A 19,157-nucleotide genomic window follows, 5' to 3' on the forward strand; every position below is an offset into this window, starting at 1 on the left:
ACGGCGGAGCTATAAAACGAGGACGCCGAATAATTCCAAGCCTGAGAATCTGAGATGGTTGTTGAAGCTGAAGACGAGGGGCCTGCTGTGAGAGCTCTCGGATCTCTGTTGAAGCTCACCCAAGTCTTTCTCTGGTGCGCTTCTTCGTCTCTGTTTCTATTCCACCAAGATACTAGGGTTTTATGAGGCAGTAGGCTCTTTGATTGTTCGGTTTTACCGAGTTTTTGTGTGCTTGACAGGGACGATGGCACAAGAAACGACAGGTCGTTTTCCCTGGGACAGACTGTAAGTGTTTGCTTTCTTTGAGCTCAATTTCAATTTTTCCTGCTGAAAGCATGAGACTTATTACTGAATGAATGCTATGAATTTCGCCTATGATTACAGAAACCAGCTCAGGATGAAGGAGACGATGGCTCAAACGCTCTTTCCTCAGGCTAGTGGATTCACTTTCATGCTTTCTTTGTTATTTTTAACTGTCTGTTTTGAATTTCTAGGAGCTTGCCGTGTGTTTAGTTTTTTCATCGTATAATTTTGTCTACTAAGGTATCTAGTAGTAAGTTTTAGTTGGAATTTCTGGGTTTCAGAATGTGGAACTTTGCCGGAGGATATGGAACTTACTAGACAGATGAATGAGTTGGGGCTTCCGGTCTCATTTCGCACAAATAAGGAGGTAAATTAAGCTTAGATTCAATTGAAGTATTAGGTAGTGCTTCTTCAGATTTCATATTTAGCACTACAAGCACAAGTAATATTAATGATGTTTTGTTATGCTGAGACTGAGACTGATTTGCAGAAGCAGAAGAGAACAACTCAAGGAAAAAGAAAAGGAATGCGCCAGAAGCATTCGAACGAATCTCAAGAAGTTGTGGGCGGAGCCTTGGACTCTTCCAAAGTGAGTGTGGAGGAGATTGTATCTCCTATTATATTTGATGATAACCCAAGCAGTTCTTTGTGTTGTATGTCAATGATGGGCCAAAGTGAATCATCTTCCTCTGATGTTGCAGCTGATGCCAATAATCCAGCAAGTTCAGCTAAGATTACTGGTGATTCGCGTGATGGAATAGTCGGCATTTTTTCTAATGAAGGCCAGGATTGTGATTCCTTACACAATGGTGCCATGCTCACTGATGCAACAACAATTTTAGCTAGTTCAACTGGGTTAGATGCTGTACTTTACCCAGGCAGCTGCTCTGCAGATGCTGCTAATGGCCATGATAAGACAGAGCCAGGTGAAAGACTTATGGAGCATGACCACATAGAGTGTGCAATAATGGCTACCAGTGAAGCAGAAATAACCGAAAGTTGTGAGGAGCATGTCCCTGAGCAGCCATGTGTTTCTGAATCAGTCTCATGTTCCATATATCCAGAAGGTCTTGAGAATGATGCAATTGACAGCCAACAAAGTGGTGATTTTGGAGACTGGATGGTATATTGGGATTCTTACTACATGAGAAATTACTTCTATAATATTAGAACACATACTTCAACATGGTACCCACCCGTGGGCATGGAACATTTAGAAAATGTTGATAGCACATATAAGTCAAATGAAGGTGTTGCTGGAGTAACTCAGATGGATGTTACCACAGACTTAAAGGCAACAGATTTATGTGTTTTGAGTAAGTTTGACTCATTTGAAGAACCAATCAATGTTGATGTTTTACAATATCAACGATATGAAGAGGTTTCAAGGGATGTTGAAATTACTGCTGCCAATACTTTATTGGATACATCCACTTCAACTGTCAGTGTAAGCATATGTCCTGAGCTTCCAGATGAACTTAATCAGAGCAATAACAGGTGCAATGATGGAAATGCATCATGCTTGTCATCAAATGTCCAGGACCACATTGCTAGGTATTTCTATGTTCAATCGATGTGTTTTTGTCTCTTGGAACTCACTATTCTGATTTATGGTGTAATATGAGTATATGAGATTGAGACTTTTCTTTTCATTGGATTGTGGCATTGTGCTTGCAGTTGCAGAAACCAAACCATGGAGCAGGTTGCTGATGAGGTCTGCAACAGTGATTTGCAACCAATTTTTGCAGGAAAAAGTGCTGAACCAGATATTTCTGATCTCTATGATAAACCTAATGAAGTTTACTTTTGTGAGGAAATTCCTAAATATGGTGAACATGATGAGGCGATTCAAACATTAGATACAAGCAGGTAGGAGTTAGAATATTGTTCTTGTTTGTTGCTTGTTTATCTGATATCTATAAAGTTTCTATAGTCTTTTGTCCAGCATGTCCAATTCATGCACTGAAGAAGTTGAGGATTGGAATATGCATTCTGAAACTGGAGTTCCTGCAACAAATGAGTTGGAAATGAAATCTGACCCTGCTTTAGTAAAACGGAAAAAGAAAGTGAGAAGAATTCGAAGTCACAGAAAATTCTTCAACGAGAATGAAGGTATGAACTTAATTTTGCTGCTGCCTTTTTAGTGCATTTGCAAGTTCTTTCTTCAGTAACTTTGTTTTCCAATAAACATTCTCATATTGCAGAAGTTCTATTTGAAGGATTGCTGAAGAAGTGTTCCACTGATATCGGTAAATATTGGTCTCAGAGATATCTATTATTCTCCAGATATGATGATGGTATAAAAATGGATGAGGAAGGATGGTTTTCAGTTACTCCAGAAGCTTTAGCTATGCATCATGCCCAACGTTGTGGTAGTGGCATTATAATTGACTGTTTTACTGGAGTTGGTGGTAATGCCATCCAATTTGCTCAGATGTAAGTAATTGTTTTTATGATTTTTAGTTTTCTGCTAGTTCCTCCTGGTATCATAGACTGTGGATCTGATCTTGGCAACCTAAGCATACTTTATTTTGGTTGATAACTTCGAATATGGAAGTTCAGTTACCAACGACGGTCAGGTAGGTAAATACATGCACACATGCAACTACAACTGTATGTATTTGCTTGCATGCATTGTGTCCATGCGTACATATGGTAGTAAACTTCTGACCTGATCAAGCATTCACCCAAGCTTCTGAAGTTGAAGTTAACAATGCACCCTCAAATAATGATTAAACTAGATGGTGGTTTACCCTTAATCGGTTTAGGTCTAACAGAGTTGATCGTTTCTCACTGATATTGTTATTTCAAACATCTTTGATAGGGCACTTGCATACTTTTGGCATTATGCTTTTAGTGGATACTTGGGACAGTTTCTTTTTTTTCCTTTGATGAATAGTACTCTGACTTGACTTTTCTTGTTATATACACTTATATTGCAGAAGCAAACATGTAACTGCCATTGATATTGATCCAACAAAGATTGATTATGCTCAACATAATGCTGCTATCTACGGAGTAGACGAAAGGATAGATTTCATAAAGGGGGACTTTTTCCATTTGGCATCAAGGTTGAAGGTACTATAGTTGACTCCTGTGTTTTCCAATGTTGTGATTGGTATAGATGGGGTTTGCAAAATGCTTTCAGTGATGCTTTGGCAGACCTTGTGCTAGTTTGATTTCTTATGCTTCACCTCTATTTGACTATTTGCTGAGTACCATGACAATACGTTCTACAGATATATTTGGCATTTCTAATTTTTGTTGACATAATCCTGGTTTTGTTGAATGAACTTTAGACATATTTCTCCTAGATTATGCAACAGATCCTAACACCCCATGTAAATATATTTGAAGTCATTCTTTTAATTTCTTCAATTATCAATATTCCTCTTACTGCAGGCAGATACAGTCTTTTTGTCACCACCATGGGGAGGACCTGGTTATGCAAGAGAAGAGACATATGACATTATGACAATGCTTAAGCCACATGATGGGTATGTTCTCCTTCACTTTTTAAATCTTTACTCTTAAGTTTCCAAGCTCGGTGGCTTGGGGAATCATATCAATTTTCTGCTCCTTCCCCTCTTTCATTACTTCATTGTAGCTCAGTGATGTACTTGTGCAGATATTTTCTCTTCAACACTGCTAAGCAAGTTGCTTCCAAGATTGTCATGTTTCTCCCAAGAAATGTTGATGTCAACCAATTAGCAGAGTTGTCTCTTTCAGGGACTCCACCATGGTCGCTAGAGGTATTTTCTTTATCTCTCTTTAACGTTCATGCCTTTAATTTTCTTCTCTCCCCTCTCCTCTTCCTTCTGTCACTGGCAAACTAGTAAATATATTTTGGAGCAATCTTTCAGACTAAAGACATAATTTGAATAGGTTGTTCTACACTTAATTAATGAGTGTTGTTGTACTCTCAGGTGGAGAAAAACTTTGTAAATGGCAAGTTGAAGGGAATAACTGCTTACTTCAGTGACACGGCAAGGAGAGAATGATATTCAGTTTTATCCTTACTTTGCCAGATAATGAACAGCTATGAGGGATTGAGGGTATTGCCTTCACATAACAGTAGTGTATGAGCTGCCATGAGAGACTACGCCTTAGCAGAAAGAAACAGCCTCCTTGGAAGAGGCGTGCGGTTGCTTCTATCTTACTCTCCTCCTGCACTTGATCTTTTTTATTGATATCGAAGTCAGAGATTTCAGCACTGTGTTAACATACAGTCCTGCAAACTAGGAGACTAGAACTACAAAATTAATGTCCTCCCCCAAGCAGTTAGGGAAAAGGGGGTTACTGTTAGCATTAGTCCTTGGCGGCCTGTTAGAGATTAAAGAATAGTAGCACAAAGTCATATTCCATTTTATAAACTCGGAATCAATGTGTTTGGTGACCAAGGATGGTCCTAATGGGAGGTCTAATATAGGGTGACTGGTGAGGAAGGTGGAGAGTAATGCCTGCCAAATACATTATTGTTATTATTCAACGGATGTATGATCCAATGGAATGAGCTTGAACTTTGTAATTGATAATTAATTTCAGTCAGATAGAACTTTCGGTTAAATTAAACAACACAAGTGGAGATTATGCGAATACTTAGAGCTGTGGAGCTTCATTAACCCTTTTTGAGCGGCACAATTTGAGGCAATGTAGCTGCCATTAGTTGAACATAACAATAGCTAAAGTTACCCGCCGCACCAATAAATCATCCTAGACCGAAGTGAGGTTGGGTAAAGCGAGTTACGTACTCAACAATATGTTGTACCAAAATGAAAAAGGAAGGCGAAATCAGACAAATGGCATGTAGAGAAGAATATTGAGTGAACTCAATGGAGCTTTGTTGCTGAAGGGACAGAAAGATTGCCCAAATTCAAACCCGTGGTTGCCTTTGGCTTTTTTCTCAAGTCTCAAAGAATGAACATGTTGTTTGTATTGCTGGTTTAAATCAACCTCTCCCATCAATTCAATCAGGATGACCACCACCGGATTTGATGCAATTGCATAGTTTGTCCAGTTTCACCATTAAATCCGGCAAAAATGCAGATATATTTGTCTTGATTGGTAGGCTTTTCCTAGTCTACTAGCGACGAGAGAATTATATTAATGTATGAGATTAAAACACGTAAATTACATTTGTTTGACTGAATCATTGCTAAAAATATATGATTTCGAATGTTAAGATGAGCGAAAATTTCGGCATTTTGAATTACTATCATTTCAAAAATCCTTTGAACGGAACTGTAGGGTGGCATCAGAGTCGCACAATCATCATCGGTGCATTTGAATTTCCTTTCATCATTGACATTCAAAATTATTGCCTTTTGACGGTACTAACCTGAAGTCTATTTACCCCAGACATCCGAAAAAGAAGTCCATGTTACTCCGGCCCACCTTCAAACCCGGACCCGAAGACTAACCCAAAAATACTGCTGAGTGCTGACACATGACCAAGTGGGTCCTACTGTCATTTTACCTAATCACCACCTCAACATTAAAAGAAGCAAAACCCTTTGATCCGGTGAAAAAACATTAAAAGAAGCAAAACCCTTTGATCCGGGGTCATCCCCACCTGATTAGTCTAAAGCATAATCCATTTGATCAAAAAGAGAAAAAGCCGCATAAATTGCGTAACCAAGTGTCTTTTTGAATTTATTAATCCAATATTAGAACTACGAGCTCACTCATTCATAAGTGTTAACTGGAAGATCGTGAATTTAACGCAAAGAAAACAAAACTAGTGGGTGAATTTAGCGCAAAGAAAACAACACTAGTTGTTATAATTTTCGGTTGTTAATATAATTAAAAATAAAATAAAAAAATAAACCGAAAGCGTGATTTGCAGAGCATAATGACAGTGATTTTAACCCCATAAACAAACCCCTTCCTTCTAATACCCGCCATTTCACTCTCACTACCTAAAACCCCCAACGAATAACCGAATCTTCTTCTCCTTGTTCAACTCTCTCTAATGTGAAACGATCCCTACTAAAATTGACAATGTCGGAGCAGAGATCCGGGTTAAGAATCCGAGACGCCAGCCCGGACTCGGTTATTTACACACTCGAGTCCAGCCTCTTCTCCTCTTCCGCTTCCGCCAGCGTTGACCGCTGCTCCTTCGCCTCCGAAGCCCTTGACCACGACTCCACCGCCTCCGAGATCTCTCCGGTGACCAACCCCCACCCTCTGCATGCTTTAATTTCATGCTCGTTGCAAATGTGGAACAATCTGATTTGAAATTTTGGATGCAGAACTCGGCGGCGCACCGTCACCAGGTGGAAGAGAGCTCCAGTGGTCCGGATCGGGATCCAGATCCGAAGACGAAGCCCGCTTTACACATCACCAGCCACCACCACGGTCGTCGATCCAGAAAAGGAGAAAAGGCCAAAGGTACTACAGCTAAGCTTCTGGAAGACGTCGCTTTCTTCCTTTCCCTTTCGGTTTTTCCAAACGATGTGACTTTCTGTTTTCCCTGACTTTCACTCTTTGGCTTGGAGCTTGCACAGTTCAAAAGCAAGACAACGACGCCGACTTGGTTCTTGATTCGGCACGAAGCTCTTTCTCTCTCGCCTTGAAAGGTAAGCCCCCCAATTTTGTCCACTACAATCCAATCCATTCCATTCGGAGCCAAAAACCAAATGACCCTTGTGTTTTTATAGAATGCCAGGACCGTCGATCTAGATCTGAAGCTCTGTCCAAGAAGCTAGACCGGCCGAGACCCGCTTCTTTGGATTTGAACAATGTCACCGCCTCGTCTCCGAGATTGGGGACCTTAAAGAAGAGCTCAATGGCGTCTCGCAAGTCTGGAACCTTCCCAAGTCCCGGAACACCTACTTACCGGCATACTAGTCTTGGAGTGCACAAGGGTTGGAGCTCGGAGCGAGTTCCGACCAACGCTAATTTGGGGGGCAGGAAGAATACAACTGCTGCTGCTATGTTGCCATTCAACAATGGGAGGACGTTGCCGTCGAAATGGGAAGATGCAGAGAGGTGGATTTTCAGTCCGGTTCAGGGGGATGGTGTGACCAGGCAGTCGAATCAGCAGGCCCAGAGGAGGCCCAAGGCGAAGAGTGGTCCACTCGGCCCTCCTGGAGTTGCATATTATTCTTTGTATTCACCAGCAATGCCGATGTTTGATGGAGGTAGCGTTCCTAATTTCATGGCTGGTTCTCCGTTTTCAGCTGGGGTTATGGCAGCGGATGGAATGGCATTCCACTCCTCCGGTGCTCATAATGGAGCCTTTTCTAATGGGGCTGAGCCTTTCATTGCTCGTTCGGTTAGCGTGCATGGTTGCTCTGAGGTGGTGGACCAGCAGTCATCCCTGCCTGAGTCTCAAGGTACTGGTTTGATTTGGTTACATCAGACAGTGCTTTTCACTAGTTGAATTCAGAATCGTATCATAATTATAGGTAATTTACAACTGTTGTATACTCATGAATGGCTAATCTTTGGTCTGTGTCCATTGGTAAATACAGATGAAAAGCTTGATGGGGTTAAGGATGCAGCCACCAATGTATCTCGTGCAGTTTCACGAAGGGACATGGCAACCCAAATGAGCCCTGATGACAGCATTCACTCATCTCCCAAGGAGGGACATGATTACTCTGCTTCTACGTCCTCTTTCTTCCCTATTGAGGAAATGCACAGTGCCCCTTCTTTGAAATTGGAAGTCAGGGATGTGCAGGTAGATGAACGGGTCACTGTGACAAGGTGGTCCAAGAAACATAAAGCCCGAATACCTGGGAAGGGCTCTGATATTGTGGATAGATGGAAAAAGAAAGATGCTGATGTTCGATCTTGTGCTTGGGATCTCTCTGATTCAGCAAAAAACGTTTCAAAGTAAGTTTTCTAGAGAAATCTTATAATTTTGTGTATTTATTTTATGGGGTTGGTTAAAGATAGATAATGACAATTTGTAGCCATAATAAAAAAGTCAGACACTACCAATATGAATTGCTAATCTCTCGTGTTTCATCAGAGTTAAAAGAGAGGAAGCTAAAATCGCTGCATGGGAGAATCTGCAGAAGGCAAAAGCTGAGGCAGCAATACGGAAACTAGAGGTTTGTCTCTCTCTCACAATGTGTTTCTAACTTTCTATACAATGTCACAACCCAAATGCCCTATCTTGAACAAACGTTCTATCCTCGGTTAGTATATGAGCTGCTAGGCACCTTTACCTTGTAACCAGATTTTCATAGGCAAGTCAGGAAATAGATTTATGGTGATTACTAAAGTGATGGAATTATAGAGGAAATGCGACTAAATATAATAGTACAAGATCTATATCGTACTTTCCAGATATGTGCCAATTGTATAAGACATGCCGTATTGTGTTCGAATCCGACAATATCTTTAATCTGTTTCAGATGAAGCTGGAAAAGAAGAGGTCATCATCCATGGATAAAATTATGAACAAGTTGAGATCAGCTCAGAAAAAAGCTCAAGACATGAGAAGCATAGTGTCAGACAATCAGGCACATGATGGAAGGAGCTCACATAAAACTATTAAAACTTTATCAATTCGTAGGACTCGTCATACGGGTTCTTTTAGTGGTTGCTTTACGTGTCATGCTTTCTAATGCCTCAGACAGCCATTTGTTGTTCCACTTGTGCTATAGAGCAAGGTACCTTGTCTCTACTCAATTGTAAACTTGTTAGAAACTGACGCTCCTCAATATCTAGTATCTGCTGTTTTTTATGATCAAATTTGGTTGTGAAACTTGTGATGACGTATTAACATAATATATACCGTATGAGGTTTTTGAAAGAGTTAGAAATTACACACTACTGTGGAACATGTATCATACATATTATTGTTGGGTGCAGTACAATTTTCTGTGCTTATATAGTTAACTGAAAATGTCTAATTTAATATATATATGTGTGTGTGTGTGTGTGCGCGCGCGCGCTTGGTCTGTTCTAATGAATGATACGAACCTTTTTCTGACTTATGCGATGCGATCTTATATATGATGCTAATGAACTGTCATTTGCATCTGTTTCCAGGTCAAGTAAACGAGTTATGGAGGATTAGAGCATGAATGGATGGTGTATATCAGTTAGCAGCTACTATTTTGACACCAAATCATTGTCAACACTTTTCTGGTGGCGTGAAGTTCGGATACCTCAAGTTCAGTATTAGATGACTAGGATGGTAGTAAGTAATTCTTGGGGAATTTCAGTGACTAATAATGCTTCTGTGTATGTAAATCAAAGACTTTTATTTTCCCACTATGAATGCTTGTTGTGCAAATTGAAATACAATCCATCTGGTTGAGCTTAAGTTTTCATATTACAAGGGAAACCACCCTTGGTTATTCTCTAGATTGAATAATTAATTTTTGAAAATGCTGTATGCCATGCTATTCTGTTCCAAGTCTTGCATGTTACTCGACTATAGGACTTTCTTTAGGAATAAGCAGGGTTCCCAATCTTGTAAGATTGACGTAATCTTGAGGAGCATGGGCTGCCAATCCTGGAATTACTAATCCCACCAGCCTCCAAAATTTCATAACCACCCCTCTTTGTAGTCTGAGCCCCTTACCAAAGGGAGTATGAAGCTCCTTAACAGCTCCCACACTGCATTCAGCCTCTTAGGTATGAACCATAGCAAACTAAGGTAGTTCTTGTTGGGTTCCTCCTTCAAAACCTGCTCAAAATCAGAGCACATGTTTATGTTAGTGATACTCGAGATTTCTCTCATGCCTGTCCCTTGATTAATGTGTCATACATCTGGGAAGAGAACATTGTCATAGTACTACTACATGCATGTTCAGAGAGCGAGATAAGAGAAAGACTGACCTTTACTCCATAGCAGCTGTTGTAGTAAAGACTTGGCCCAAAGTGCTTGAACAAGAAGGCTTTATCATCATAAGGTATTCTAGGCACCAGGTCATTGCTGTAAACATACCTCATATATCTCACATCATATTTCCTAAACTTTTCCTTCATAAACACCCCAAACTTCCCATCTCCAACCTGGGCTGTCCGAACGTGTAAACCCCCTCCAACCTCTCCAGCAACCAGGCATACTCACAGTCATGCATTGCCAGCAGTCCAGCACCCTGGCAAACAAAATCGCCAACGCCCCGCCCAAGCTGTGCCCCGTCAATATAAACTTGGCTTTCTCATCCTCTTGCAGTAAATCTTTCAGCATTTGTCTGATTGTGTAGTAAGCAAACTGAGGATGTTGGTGACTGCCTTGTAGTTGATCAGTTTCTAGTTCAAGTGGCCAACGATTGTTTGGTTGTAGGCCGAGAGCTTTCATGAAGCCGCTGTGCGTCTTACCGACTTTGTTGAACTCGCACCATGAGATGTCGAAATCTGTCCTCCATGCATCCGCATCAAATGGAGCAGTGCCTCTAAATGCCACCACAATCAAGTTAGGGTCAGACAATGTGTCTTTGAACAGGAAGGCCTGTGTTGAATCTCGTCCTTGGTAACCTGAAAAATGGGCTGTAATTTAGGTTTGGGTTTCTGACCATCAGTGGGCCCAAAACTTACTTTTCAAAGAAAAATAAGAAAAAACTGTAAATAATTGTATTTTCAAGTCTCGTATAAAAAAAAAATTTAAAAATAGTTTTGTTTTGTAATGAAAATCTTAAGATACAATAAATAAGAAACAACATCTTTGGACTCTTATTATAGAGAAATATATATAAGAGTTAAAGTTGATCCAAGATATTTAGCGTGATTGGAGTTTCTATATACGAGACATTTAATTACTAGACCAACCTTATTTAGTTGTAGTAGAATTCTCTGTAAAAATATACTAGAGTATCATCAGTCTATTACTTTACATACAATATACTAAAAAAGAGGGAGTGTATTCCATGCACTGTCAGTTACATACCATATATATCGGAAATGAAATGTAGGTCTATTACTTTTACATACAATATACTAAAAAAGATACCATATATATCGGAAATGAAATCATGCATAACATAAAATAATGAGAATGATATGTAGGTCAGTTACATACAAGCTAGCTAGGTTTGCTCCTTACCATTCCAAAAGTTGTAAAATCCCACGAATTTCATCTGCATATCGAAAAAAAGGAAAGTCAATTAGTTCATCGTTATCACCGTAAGGAACAAGAGGCCAATGAGTTTCACAGTATTGGTTTATATGTAGTACCTTCCAGTGGTGATTAACGACGGATTGAACGAGATCTTTGTTCTCGTATGACAACTTTTAGCAGCCATGATGGAGAGAGCCGCTTTGTATCTTGTATCCTCAGGTTTGATGCTCTTGTCTAATTCAATTCGATCTCCTGTCAAGATTCCCCGACACTGATGTCGATAATAATGAATCCGGCTCGACCACCTCTCCTGCACACCAATGTTTAAAACTAAGTTGAATGGTTTAGACATTCATTACACAATCTTGATAATTAACATTCCAAATTCCAACGCATCAAAAATGCCTAATCTTCTTATTCAAAAAAAAAAAAAAAAAAGCTTAATCTTCAAAAGTTGTTTTGACATTAGCACAGTTCAATTGTTTTTTTCTTGATCAAAACTTGGTTCAAATTTTCAATTGTTAAAAAAAAAAATTTTTTTTTTAAAAAAAAAACGATGTTAAGAGTCTTAATTTAAAACCGAAATTCTTTCGAAACCGAAGTCCTCCTCATTTTATTCTAAATTTAAATGAGAAGATTGGTGGAGTTAGAACCACAAACCGTTATATATTTAGGGTTTACTTATGTACAGTAGCCGTCATGAAATTCTTAATTGAAAATTTCAGACACGAAAGTTTTGAGAGAATTGGTTGACCATGATTAAAAATTCAAATCTGATTAAAGATTAAAAAATGTAAACATAAACACGGATAGAATAGAATAGAGCAGATCAATAAGTAATTACAAGCGTGCTTTGGTCAAGCTCAATTAGTTTGATTGAATCTTAAACCGCAAATCAAGTCGTACCCTCATTTTCTCAGAATCTCACCCTAAATCAATATATAAATATGATTAGTCATTGCGTAACAAGTACCTTGATTGAAATTTCAAAACTAAGGAATTATAGGTCGTGTAAGCAACCTAGCTAGTCCAGAAGGCAATAAATAATTCCAGATTCCTCGCATAGATAATGTCTATACAAGCCAAGGAATTCAATCTCTCTCTCTCTCTCTCTCTCTCTCTCTCTCTCTCTCTCTCTCTCTCTCTCTCTCTCTCTCTATATATATATATATATATATATATTTTTTTTTTTTTTGAATCAGTAAAATAGGAATTCATTAGCTCAGGCCAAAACGGCACGAATACATATCATCCACTGCCACAGATGGACTAGTGGGACGAGTGATATGTTAGCACGACTCACTATTACAAATCAATGCTCACTTATTTCAGGTGAGCCTATAAACTACACAGAAGCATAGTATATAGGCTAAGTCACAAACAGAAAAAACAATTTAAATTTTCTCCTTGTCCTTCTCACAAGGGCTAGGAGGTTTGGTAAATAGACAAGCTAGTTAATGGAAAATCCTTCGGGGTCCCAAATACGAAACCCTAAAGGACCTAGGCTCATAAGCAATTGGGTCCAAATCCAAACATCGCATCCACCCACTTTGAGAACAGCAGGCCTGTTTGATTTAGGCCACTCACATGAAATGGGCCGCCCAAAAGATTTGGACACCCTACCAGAATTAGGGGTCCTCTCACCAGCGGCCATTTTCCCACTATGAATTCTTCTTGTGCAAATTGAAATACAATCCTTCTAGTTGAGCTTAAGTCTTCATATTACAAGGGAAACCACCCTTGGCTACTCTCTAGTACTCTCTAGATTGAATAATTAGTTTTTGAAAATGCTGTATGTTATGCTATTCTGTTCCAAGTCTTGCATGTTACTCGACTTTAGGACTTTCTTTAGGAATAAGCAGGGTTCCCAATCTTGTAAGATTGACGTAATCTTGAGGAGCATGGGCTGCCAATCCTGGAATTACTAATCCCACCAGCCTCCAAAATCTCATAAACCACCCCTCTTTGTAGTCTGAACCCCTTACCAAAGGGAGTATGAAGCTCCTTAACAGCTCCCACACTGCATTCAGCCACTTAGGTATGAACCATAGCAAACTAAAGTAGTTCTTGTTGGGTTCCTCCTTCAAAACCTGCTCAAAATCAGAGCACATATTTATGTTAGTGATACTCGAGATTTCTCTCATGCCTGTCCCTTGATTAATATGTGTCATACATCTGGGAAGAGAAAATTGTCATAGTACTACTACATGCATGTTCAGAGAGCGAGATAAGAGAAAGACTGACCTTTCCTCTATAGCAGCTGTTGTAGTAAAGACTTGGCCCAAAGTGCTTGAACAAGAGGGCTTTATCATCATAAGGTATTCTAGGCACCAGGTCATAGCTGTAAACATACCTCATATATCTCACATCATATTTCCTAAACTTTTCCTTCATAAACACCCCAAACTTCCCATCTCCAACCCTCGGCTGTCCGAACGTGTAAACCCCCTCCAACCTCTCCAGCAACCAGGCATACTCACAGTCATGCATTGCTAGCACCCCGGCAAACAAAATCGCCAACGCCCCGCCCAAGCTGTGCCCCGTCAATATAAACTTGGCATTCTCATCCTCTTGCAGTAAATCTTTCAGCATTTGTCTGATTGTGTAGTAAGCAAACTGAGGATGTTGGTGACTGCCTTGTAGTTGATCAGTTTCTAGTTCAAGTGGCCAACGATTGTTTGGTTGTAGGCCGAGAGCTTTCATGAAGCCGCCGTGCGTCTTACCGACTTTGTTGAACTCGCACCATGAGATGTCGAAATCTGTCCTCCATGCATCCGCATCAAATGGAGCAGTGCCTCTAAATGCCACCACAATCAAGTTAGGGTCAGACAATGTGTCTTTGAACAGGAAGGCCTGTGTTGAATCTCGCCCTTGGTAACCTGTAAAATGGGCTGTATTTAGGTTTGGGTTTCTGACCATCACTGGGCCCAAAACTTACTTTTCAAAGGAAAATAAGAAGAAATTGTAAATATCTACTGTAGATTTATCTTCGAGTCCTTTTATACTTTTTTTGTTTTGTTTTGTAATTAAAATCTTAAGATACAATAAATAAGAAACAACATCTTTGGACCCGTATTATTATGTAAGAGTTAGAGGATCCATTATTTATATTCAAATCTATTTTTATCAAATTGGTCATTTAGTGTATTGGAGTTTTTATATACATGATGTTTAATTACTATATCAGTCTTATCTAGTCATAGTAGAACTCTCAGTAAAAGTATACTAGAGTATCATTGGTCTATTACTTTACATAAAATATAGAGTAATTCTATATACACATCCCTTTTTTATTATTACACACCTCATAATTTTTTATGACAATTTTTTCCTCATTTTCCCTTTCCTACCCTTCCTTTTTCTCCCTTGTCTCTCTCCCCAACTGCATTTGTTGTCAGCAATAACAACTCTTTCTCTCTCTCTCTCTCTCTGGTGTCGAACCTTTAAAGTTTAAACATCAAAGGTCGCACCTTTCATCATAGAAGAACGGAAAAGGAAAGGCCTTGGCAATTTTTCGAGTGATGAAAAGGTCTTATCGTTTTATAAGAAAGACGTCTTACCTGTAAACGGCAACGAACTCGACTGTGGAGTAGAGTTAGAGTAAAACAGAGCATCCGTCTCAAGCTTCTCTATCTCTCTCTCTCTAACCCCCCAACCATCCCCCCGCCCCCGCGTGCTCAATGCTTGATTAATATGATTGAGAGAGAGAGAGAGAGAGAGAGAGAGAGAGAGAGTTGTTACAGGCAACATGTGCAGTTGGGGAAAGAGATGTGGGAGAAAAAGAAAGGGTAGGAATGGAAAAATGGGAAAAAAATTGGCAAAAATAAATTATTGGGTGTGTATTAATAAAAATGGGATGTGTACATAGAATCGCTCTAAAATATATACTAAAAAATATACCATATTAAAAATGAAGTCACGCATCTAAGATAAAATGACAATGACCTTTGCATGCTAGCTAGGTCTGCTCCTTACCATTCCGAAAGTTGTAAAATCCCACGAATTTCATCTGCATATCGAAAAAAAGGAAAGTCAATTAGTACTCATTATCATCGTAAGGAACAAGAGGCCAATGAGGTTCACAATATTGGTTTATATGTGGTACCTTCCAGTGATGATTAACGACGGATTGAACGAGGTCTTTGTTCTCGTATGACAACTTAGCAGCCATGATGGAGAGAGCCGCTTTGTATATTGTATCCTCAGGTTTGATGCTCTTGTCTAATTCAATTCTCCTGTCAAGATTTCCCAACACTGATGTCGATGATAATGAATCCGGCTTGACCACCTTTCCTGCACACCATTTTAATCGTAGGTCTATATTAATTTATCCCTGTTTCAACTTCAATTTGAGTCGTGCATCCATCCAGAGGAGGGAATAATCATCGATCACCTAAATCTTGGTGACTTGGGCTCTTTTGGTTAGTAATTCATTCAAAAATTAGGAGAAAATAATAAGAATTTGTCGTGATTATCTCTCAGTATCTTTTATCTTTTTAATACTGATAGTGTTTATGTCCAAAACTGCATTGAATGGTTTTCACATTCATTACACAATATTAATAATTAACATTCCAAATTCTAATGCATCAAAAATGCTTAATCTTTAAAGTTGTTTTGTAATGCACAATTCATTTTTTTTTTCTTGAGCAAACCTTGGTTCAAAATTTCAGTTTCTAAACAAAAGCATGATGTTAAGAGAGTCTTAACTTTCTCTTAATTTAAAACCAAAATTCTTTCAAAACCGAAGTCCTCTCCATTTTTCAAAATCAAAACCCATCTTAATAACTGACCTCCGTTTTTCAAATAACATGTGAACAACATTAGTTTGACAAGTACGTGAATCAAAGAATGATTGCATACACAAACATGCTGCATGCATCATGAGTTCTCATGAGAAATCCTTCATCCTGCTTAGTTATTAGGAGAACTAGAAATGACTTGATGTATGTAATTCAAGATAATCAAATCCAAGTATCCAACCTAGATAATTGATTACTTACCTCTTAGCCAGTTTAAGAAGAGCATGAGTGGTCCGCCGTTGGTCGAGACAAGGTTGAGCCATTTCTGGAGCACATCCCCTATTCTCGCCATAGGAACACTGCAAAAGAGGAAAACCCATTGCAGTACAACAGAGATGAAGATTATCCACCTCCGTTCTAAATTCCCTCCCTTCTTCCCTTCCTCTTCCGAGGAATTGATGAATCTTCTGTTCTCTAAATCAGAGGAAAACAGAAAGCGACTAAGCTCGATGAGAGTTACTTCTTCTGGCTTCAAAAACACGTAATTGTCACATACATGTTCCTTAGAAGCCATGTTAATATTGAGTTAGAATGGCTTGGAAGCAAGGGGATCGATCGATGAGCAAGCTATGTCAAATGTCTGACAAGAATTGAAGTAGCATAGAAATGTAGGAAATTGATTCTGTATGTGCTCTATTATATATATACATATATTTTACAAATATTGAAAGGAATATTGGAGGGTGCAACTAGCTAGATGCTTAATTTATTTGCATAATTAACTAGTTGGTCTTCCTTAACATGGTGCGATGGTGGCTTTTCGAATAGGAAATGAAGGATTCCTAGTCTTGGGAGTTTTGCGTAAAAAGTCAATATATAACTTAGAGTTGTCAAATTGCTGTTTTGATCGTCGTAAAGCTGAGTTGTCATATCAAATTGCTAATTATATGGCAACTCCAATTCATGACTTAAAACTTACATCTTCCCCTAATATGGTCGATAATCATTTGTGATATGAATATAGAGTATGTTTAGTCAGAATCCTCATCTCTTGATCATCGATCCTGTGCCTAGCTATACTCGCTGTAAAACGAATGAACACACGGTTTTCTTTATCATAAGAAAAAAAGAGGTTAAGAGTCGAACTTTTATCTGAAATATGATGAAGGCTATATATACCAAGACCGAAAAAGTTAGCTCCGGTACTTTTTGTTGTGCTAAAGCTGATGCTTCCAGAAAACGAGTGTTAAAGAGTAATTAACTCTATTGTTACCAGTATCGCCACATTTACTAGGGTTTTAATTAATTATCATCATTACTAGTACACAAAAGTTTCAGAGAATTAGTTTACCATGATTAGAAATTCAAATGACACGGACTAGCTGACGTACTATAGTCTATAGAAGTATAGATTAAAAAATGTAAAAGTAAACTCGAATAGAATAGAGCAGATCAATGAGTAATTAGTCAAGCGTCCTTTGGTATACTAGTCTCCAGCTCAATTAGTTTGACTGAATTAATCTTAAATAGCAAATCGAGTCGTACCCTCATTTTCTCAGAATCTCATCCTAAATCAATTAACTTGTACCATATGAATCGTGATAATACGTAAAATATACGTTTTTGGTATACTAGTCTAAAGCTTGGCTTGATAGGAACAACAAATTGAGTCGTACCCTCATTTTCTCAGAATCTCACCTAAATCAATTAACTTGTGCCATATGAATCGTGATAATACGTAAAATATATGTCACAAAAAAACTTCTTTATTTTACTTCAATATACAAATATGATTAGTCATTGCGTAACAAAAACCTTGATTGAAATTTCAAAACTAAGGAATTATAGGTCGTGTAAGCAACCTAGGTAGTCGAGAAGACAATAATTTCCAGAATTCAATATATATTCAGTTGTTTACTAAGAAATAGCTGTTTTTCTAAATTTTATAGTCAAGTTTCTTTTGTTTTCTTTTGTTTGACAAGGTCATTTTGGGTTTAGTTCAATAGTAGTGTGGTTAGATTAGATTATCCAGGAATATACATGGTGTAGATCGTACATGTCAAACTTTTAGGTAGAGAGTAGACTTTAGATTAGTAACATATGAGTAGCTAGTCTCACATGAGTAGGTTGTCTTAAGGGTTTCTTGTTGTAACTTCTCTATTTTAGCTTTGAAAAAAAAAAATTACATATGAGTAGGCTTGGAAAAACCCTTGCAGCTTCTTCGATGATACATATGTAGAATTTTTTTTATATTTCTTACTATTACATATGATAACAGGTTGATCTAGCAGCCAGGGGAAACCATAATAAAAAGTTATTTCATATAATTTAATTCTAAACGAACAATAAGAACATTATGCGTAGAAAGTCGATCTTCAAATTTTTTGTATCTGTAGTCATATGACTAATTTGATTTCAGTGATCTATTTAAAAGCCCAAAAGTACCCACCAATATTTGGGAATGGAACTCACCACTTTGTTAAGCGTCTTGTTAGATTTGCCAAATTGTAATGCTTGGACGTATGCTAACAGTGCCTGTTAAGTGTGTGAAATTGGAAACTAAGCACAATCCTAATTTAGGATTGAAAACTGATATCAGTTCTGATACAGGACTAAATACCTGAAGAAAAATTCCAGCATACCAGCAATCCTAGCGAACATACAAACAATGCAATAGACCATTAGACAAGATACTCTACCATATATGAAACCACCAAAACAGACTAAAGCAATTTTGCACTCTACTCATAAGGATGCCAATGTCCATCCTTATGCTACGAGCCAAGACAAATAAGGAGCAAATACATAAAGACAAAAATCTTGTCTGCCACGCCTTGTTTGGCATCTCTATGCTTATAGTAGTTTAAAATTGTGTTCTCTCTTGTAATCAATTATTTACTTCAGTCAAGCAAATTTCATTTCACTTCAGTGCCTACGCTAATAAGGCTATGCACACCAAAGTGCGTTATATGTTTTTCTAATTCCGTTAGAATCACCTCCGGAACCTTATCCCATAAAAAGAAAAAGATTTCCGAGACCAAGATTTTCACAACAAACTATGGGTACAGCACACCCTGTTTTGGCCAAAA

The 19,157-nt window shown here is 38.5% G+C and overlaps 3 protein-coding genes and 1 pseudogene across 7 annotated transcripts; 2 read left to right on the top strand and 2 right to left on the bottom strand.

Annotated features, from left to right (window-relative positions):
- The first annotated feature begins 35 nt into the window (after positions 1–35).
- On the top strand, positions 36–5,445 carry LOC112169126 (trimethylguanosine synthase). 4 transcript variants are annotated; one of them, XR_002924569.2, is made up of 12 exons: positions 36–134; positions 240–285; positions 385–433; positions 585–670; positions 794–1,857; positions 1,981–2,172; positions 2,237–2,415; positions 2,508–2,739; positions 3,246–3,381; positions 3,706–3,800; positions 3,916–4,055; positions 4,230–5,445. XR_002924569.2 is itself a non-coding variant. In XM_024306098.2 (12 exons), exons 1-12 carry the CDS (start codon positions 55–57, stop codon positions 4,302–4,304), a joined length of 2,358 nt encoding a protein of 785 aa, XP_024161866.1. In that variant the 5' UTR covers positions 36–54; the 3' UTR covers positions 4,305–5,442. The 4 variants fall into 4 exon arrangements, 3 of the variants coding, with proteins under 3 accessions (XP_024161866.1, XP_024161867.1, XP_024161869.1); XM_024306098.2 differs by having other exon boundaries at positions 3,932–4,055; positions 4,230–5,442; XM_024306099.2 differs by having other exon boundaries at positions 2,249–2,415; positions 3,932–4,055; positions 4,230–5,441.
- Positions 5,446–6,192: 747 nt separating this feature from the next.
- On the top strand, positions 6,193–9,580 carry LOC112169127. 2 transcript variants are annotated; one of them, XM_024306102.2, is made up of 8 exons: positions 6,193–6,471; positions 6,555–6,693; positions 6,801–6,881; positions 6,963–7,640; positions 7,779–8,142; positions 8,282–8,363; positions 8,670–8,927; positions 9,310–9,580. In XM_024306102.2, exons 1-7 carry the CDS (start codon positions 6,304–6,306, stop codon positions 8,880–8,882), a joined length of 1,725 nt encoding a protein of 574 aa, XP_024161870.1. In that variant the 5' UTR covers positions 6,193–6,303; the 3' UTR covers positions 8,883–8,927; positions 9,310–9,580. The 2 variants fall into 2 exon arrangements, with proteins under 2 accessions (XP_024161870.1, XP_024161871.1); XM_024306103.2 differs by having other exon boundaries at positions 6,810–6,881.
- Positions 9,581–9,650: 70 nt separating this feature from the next.
- Positions 9,651–11,525, bottom strand: LOC112169132 (annotated as a pseudogene).
- Positions 11,526–12,547: 1,022 nt separating this feature from the next.
- Positions 12,548–16,743, bottom strand: LOC112169128 (triacylglycerol lipase OBL1). The gene is made up of 5 exons (XM_024306104.2): positions 16,330–16,743; positions 15,432–15,619; positions 15,302–15,335; positions 13,571–14,205; positions 12,548–13,416 (listed from the first exon to the last, which is right to left on the bottom strand). Exons 1-5 carry the CDS (start codon positions 16,640–16,642, stop codon positions 13,153–13,155), a joined length of 1,434 nt encoding a protein of 477 aa, XP_024161872.1. The 5' UTR covers positions 16,643–16,743; the 3' UTR covers positions 12,548–13,152.
- Positions 16,744–19,157: the final 2,414 nt, after the last annotated feature.

The sequence above is a fragment of the Rosa chinensis genome, chromosome 6 (genome assembly GCF_002994745.2).
Source record: "Rosa chinensis cultivar Old Blush chromosome 6, RchiOBHm-V2, whole genome shotgun sequence".
Classification (NCBI taxonomy): domain Eukaryota; kingdom Viridiplantae; phylum Streptophyta; class Magnoliopsida; order Rosales; family Rosaceae; genus Rosa; species Rosa chinensis.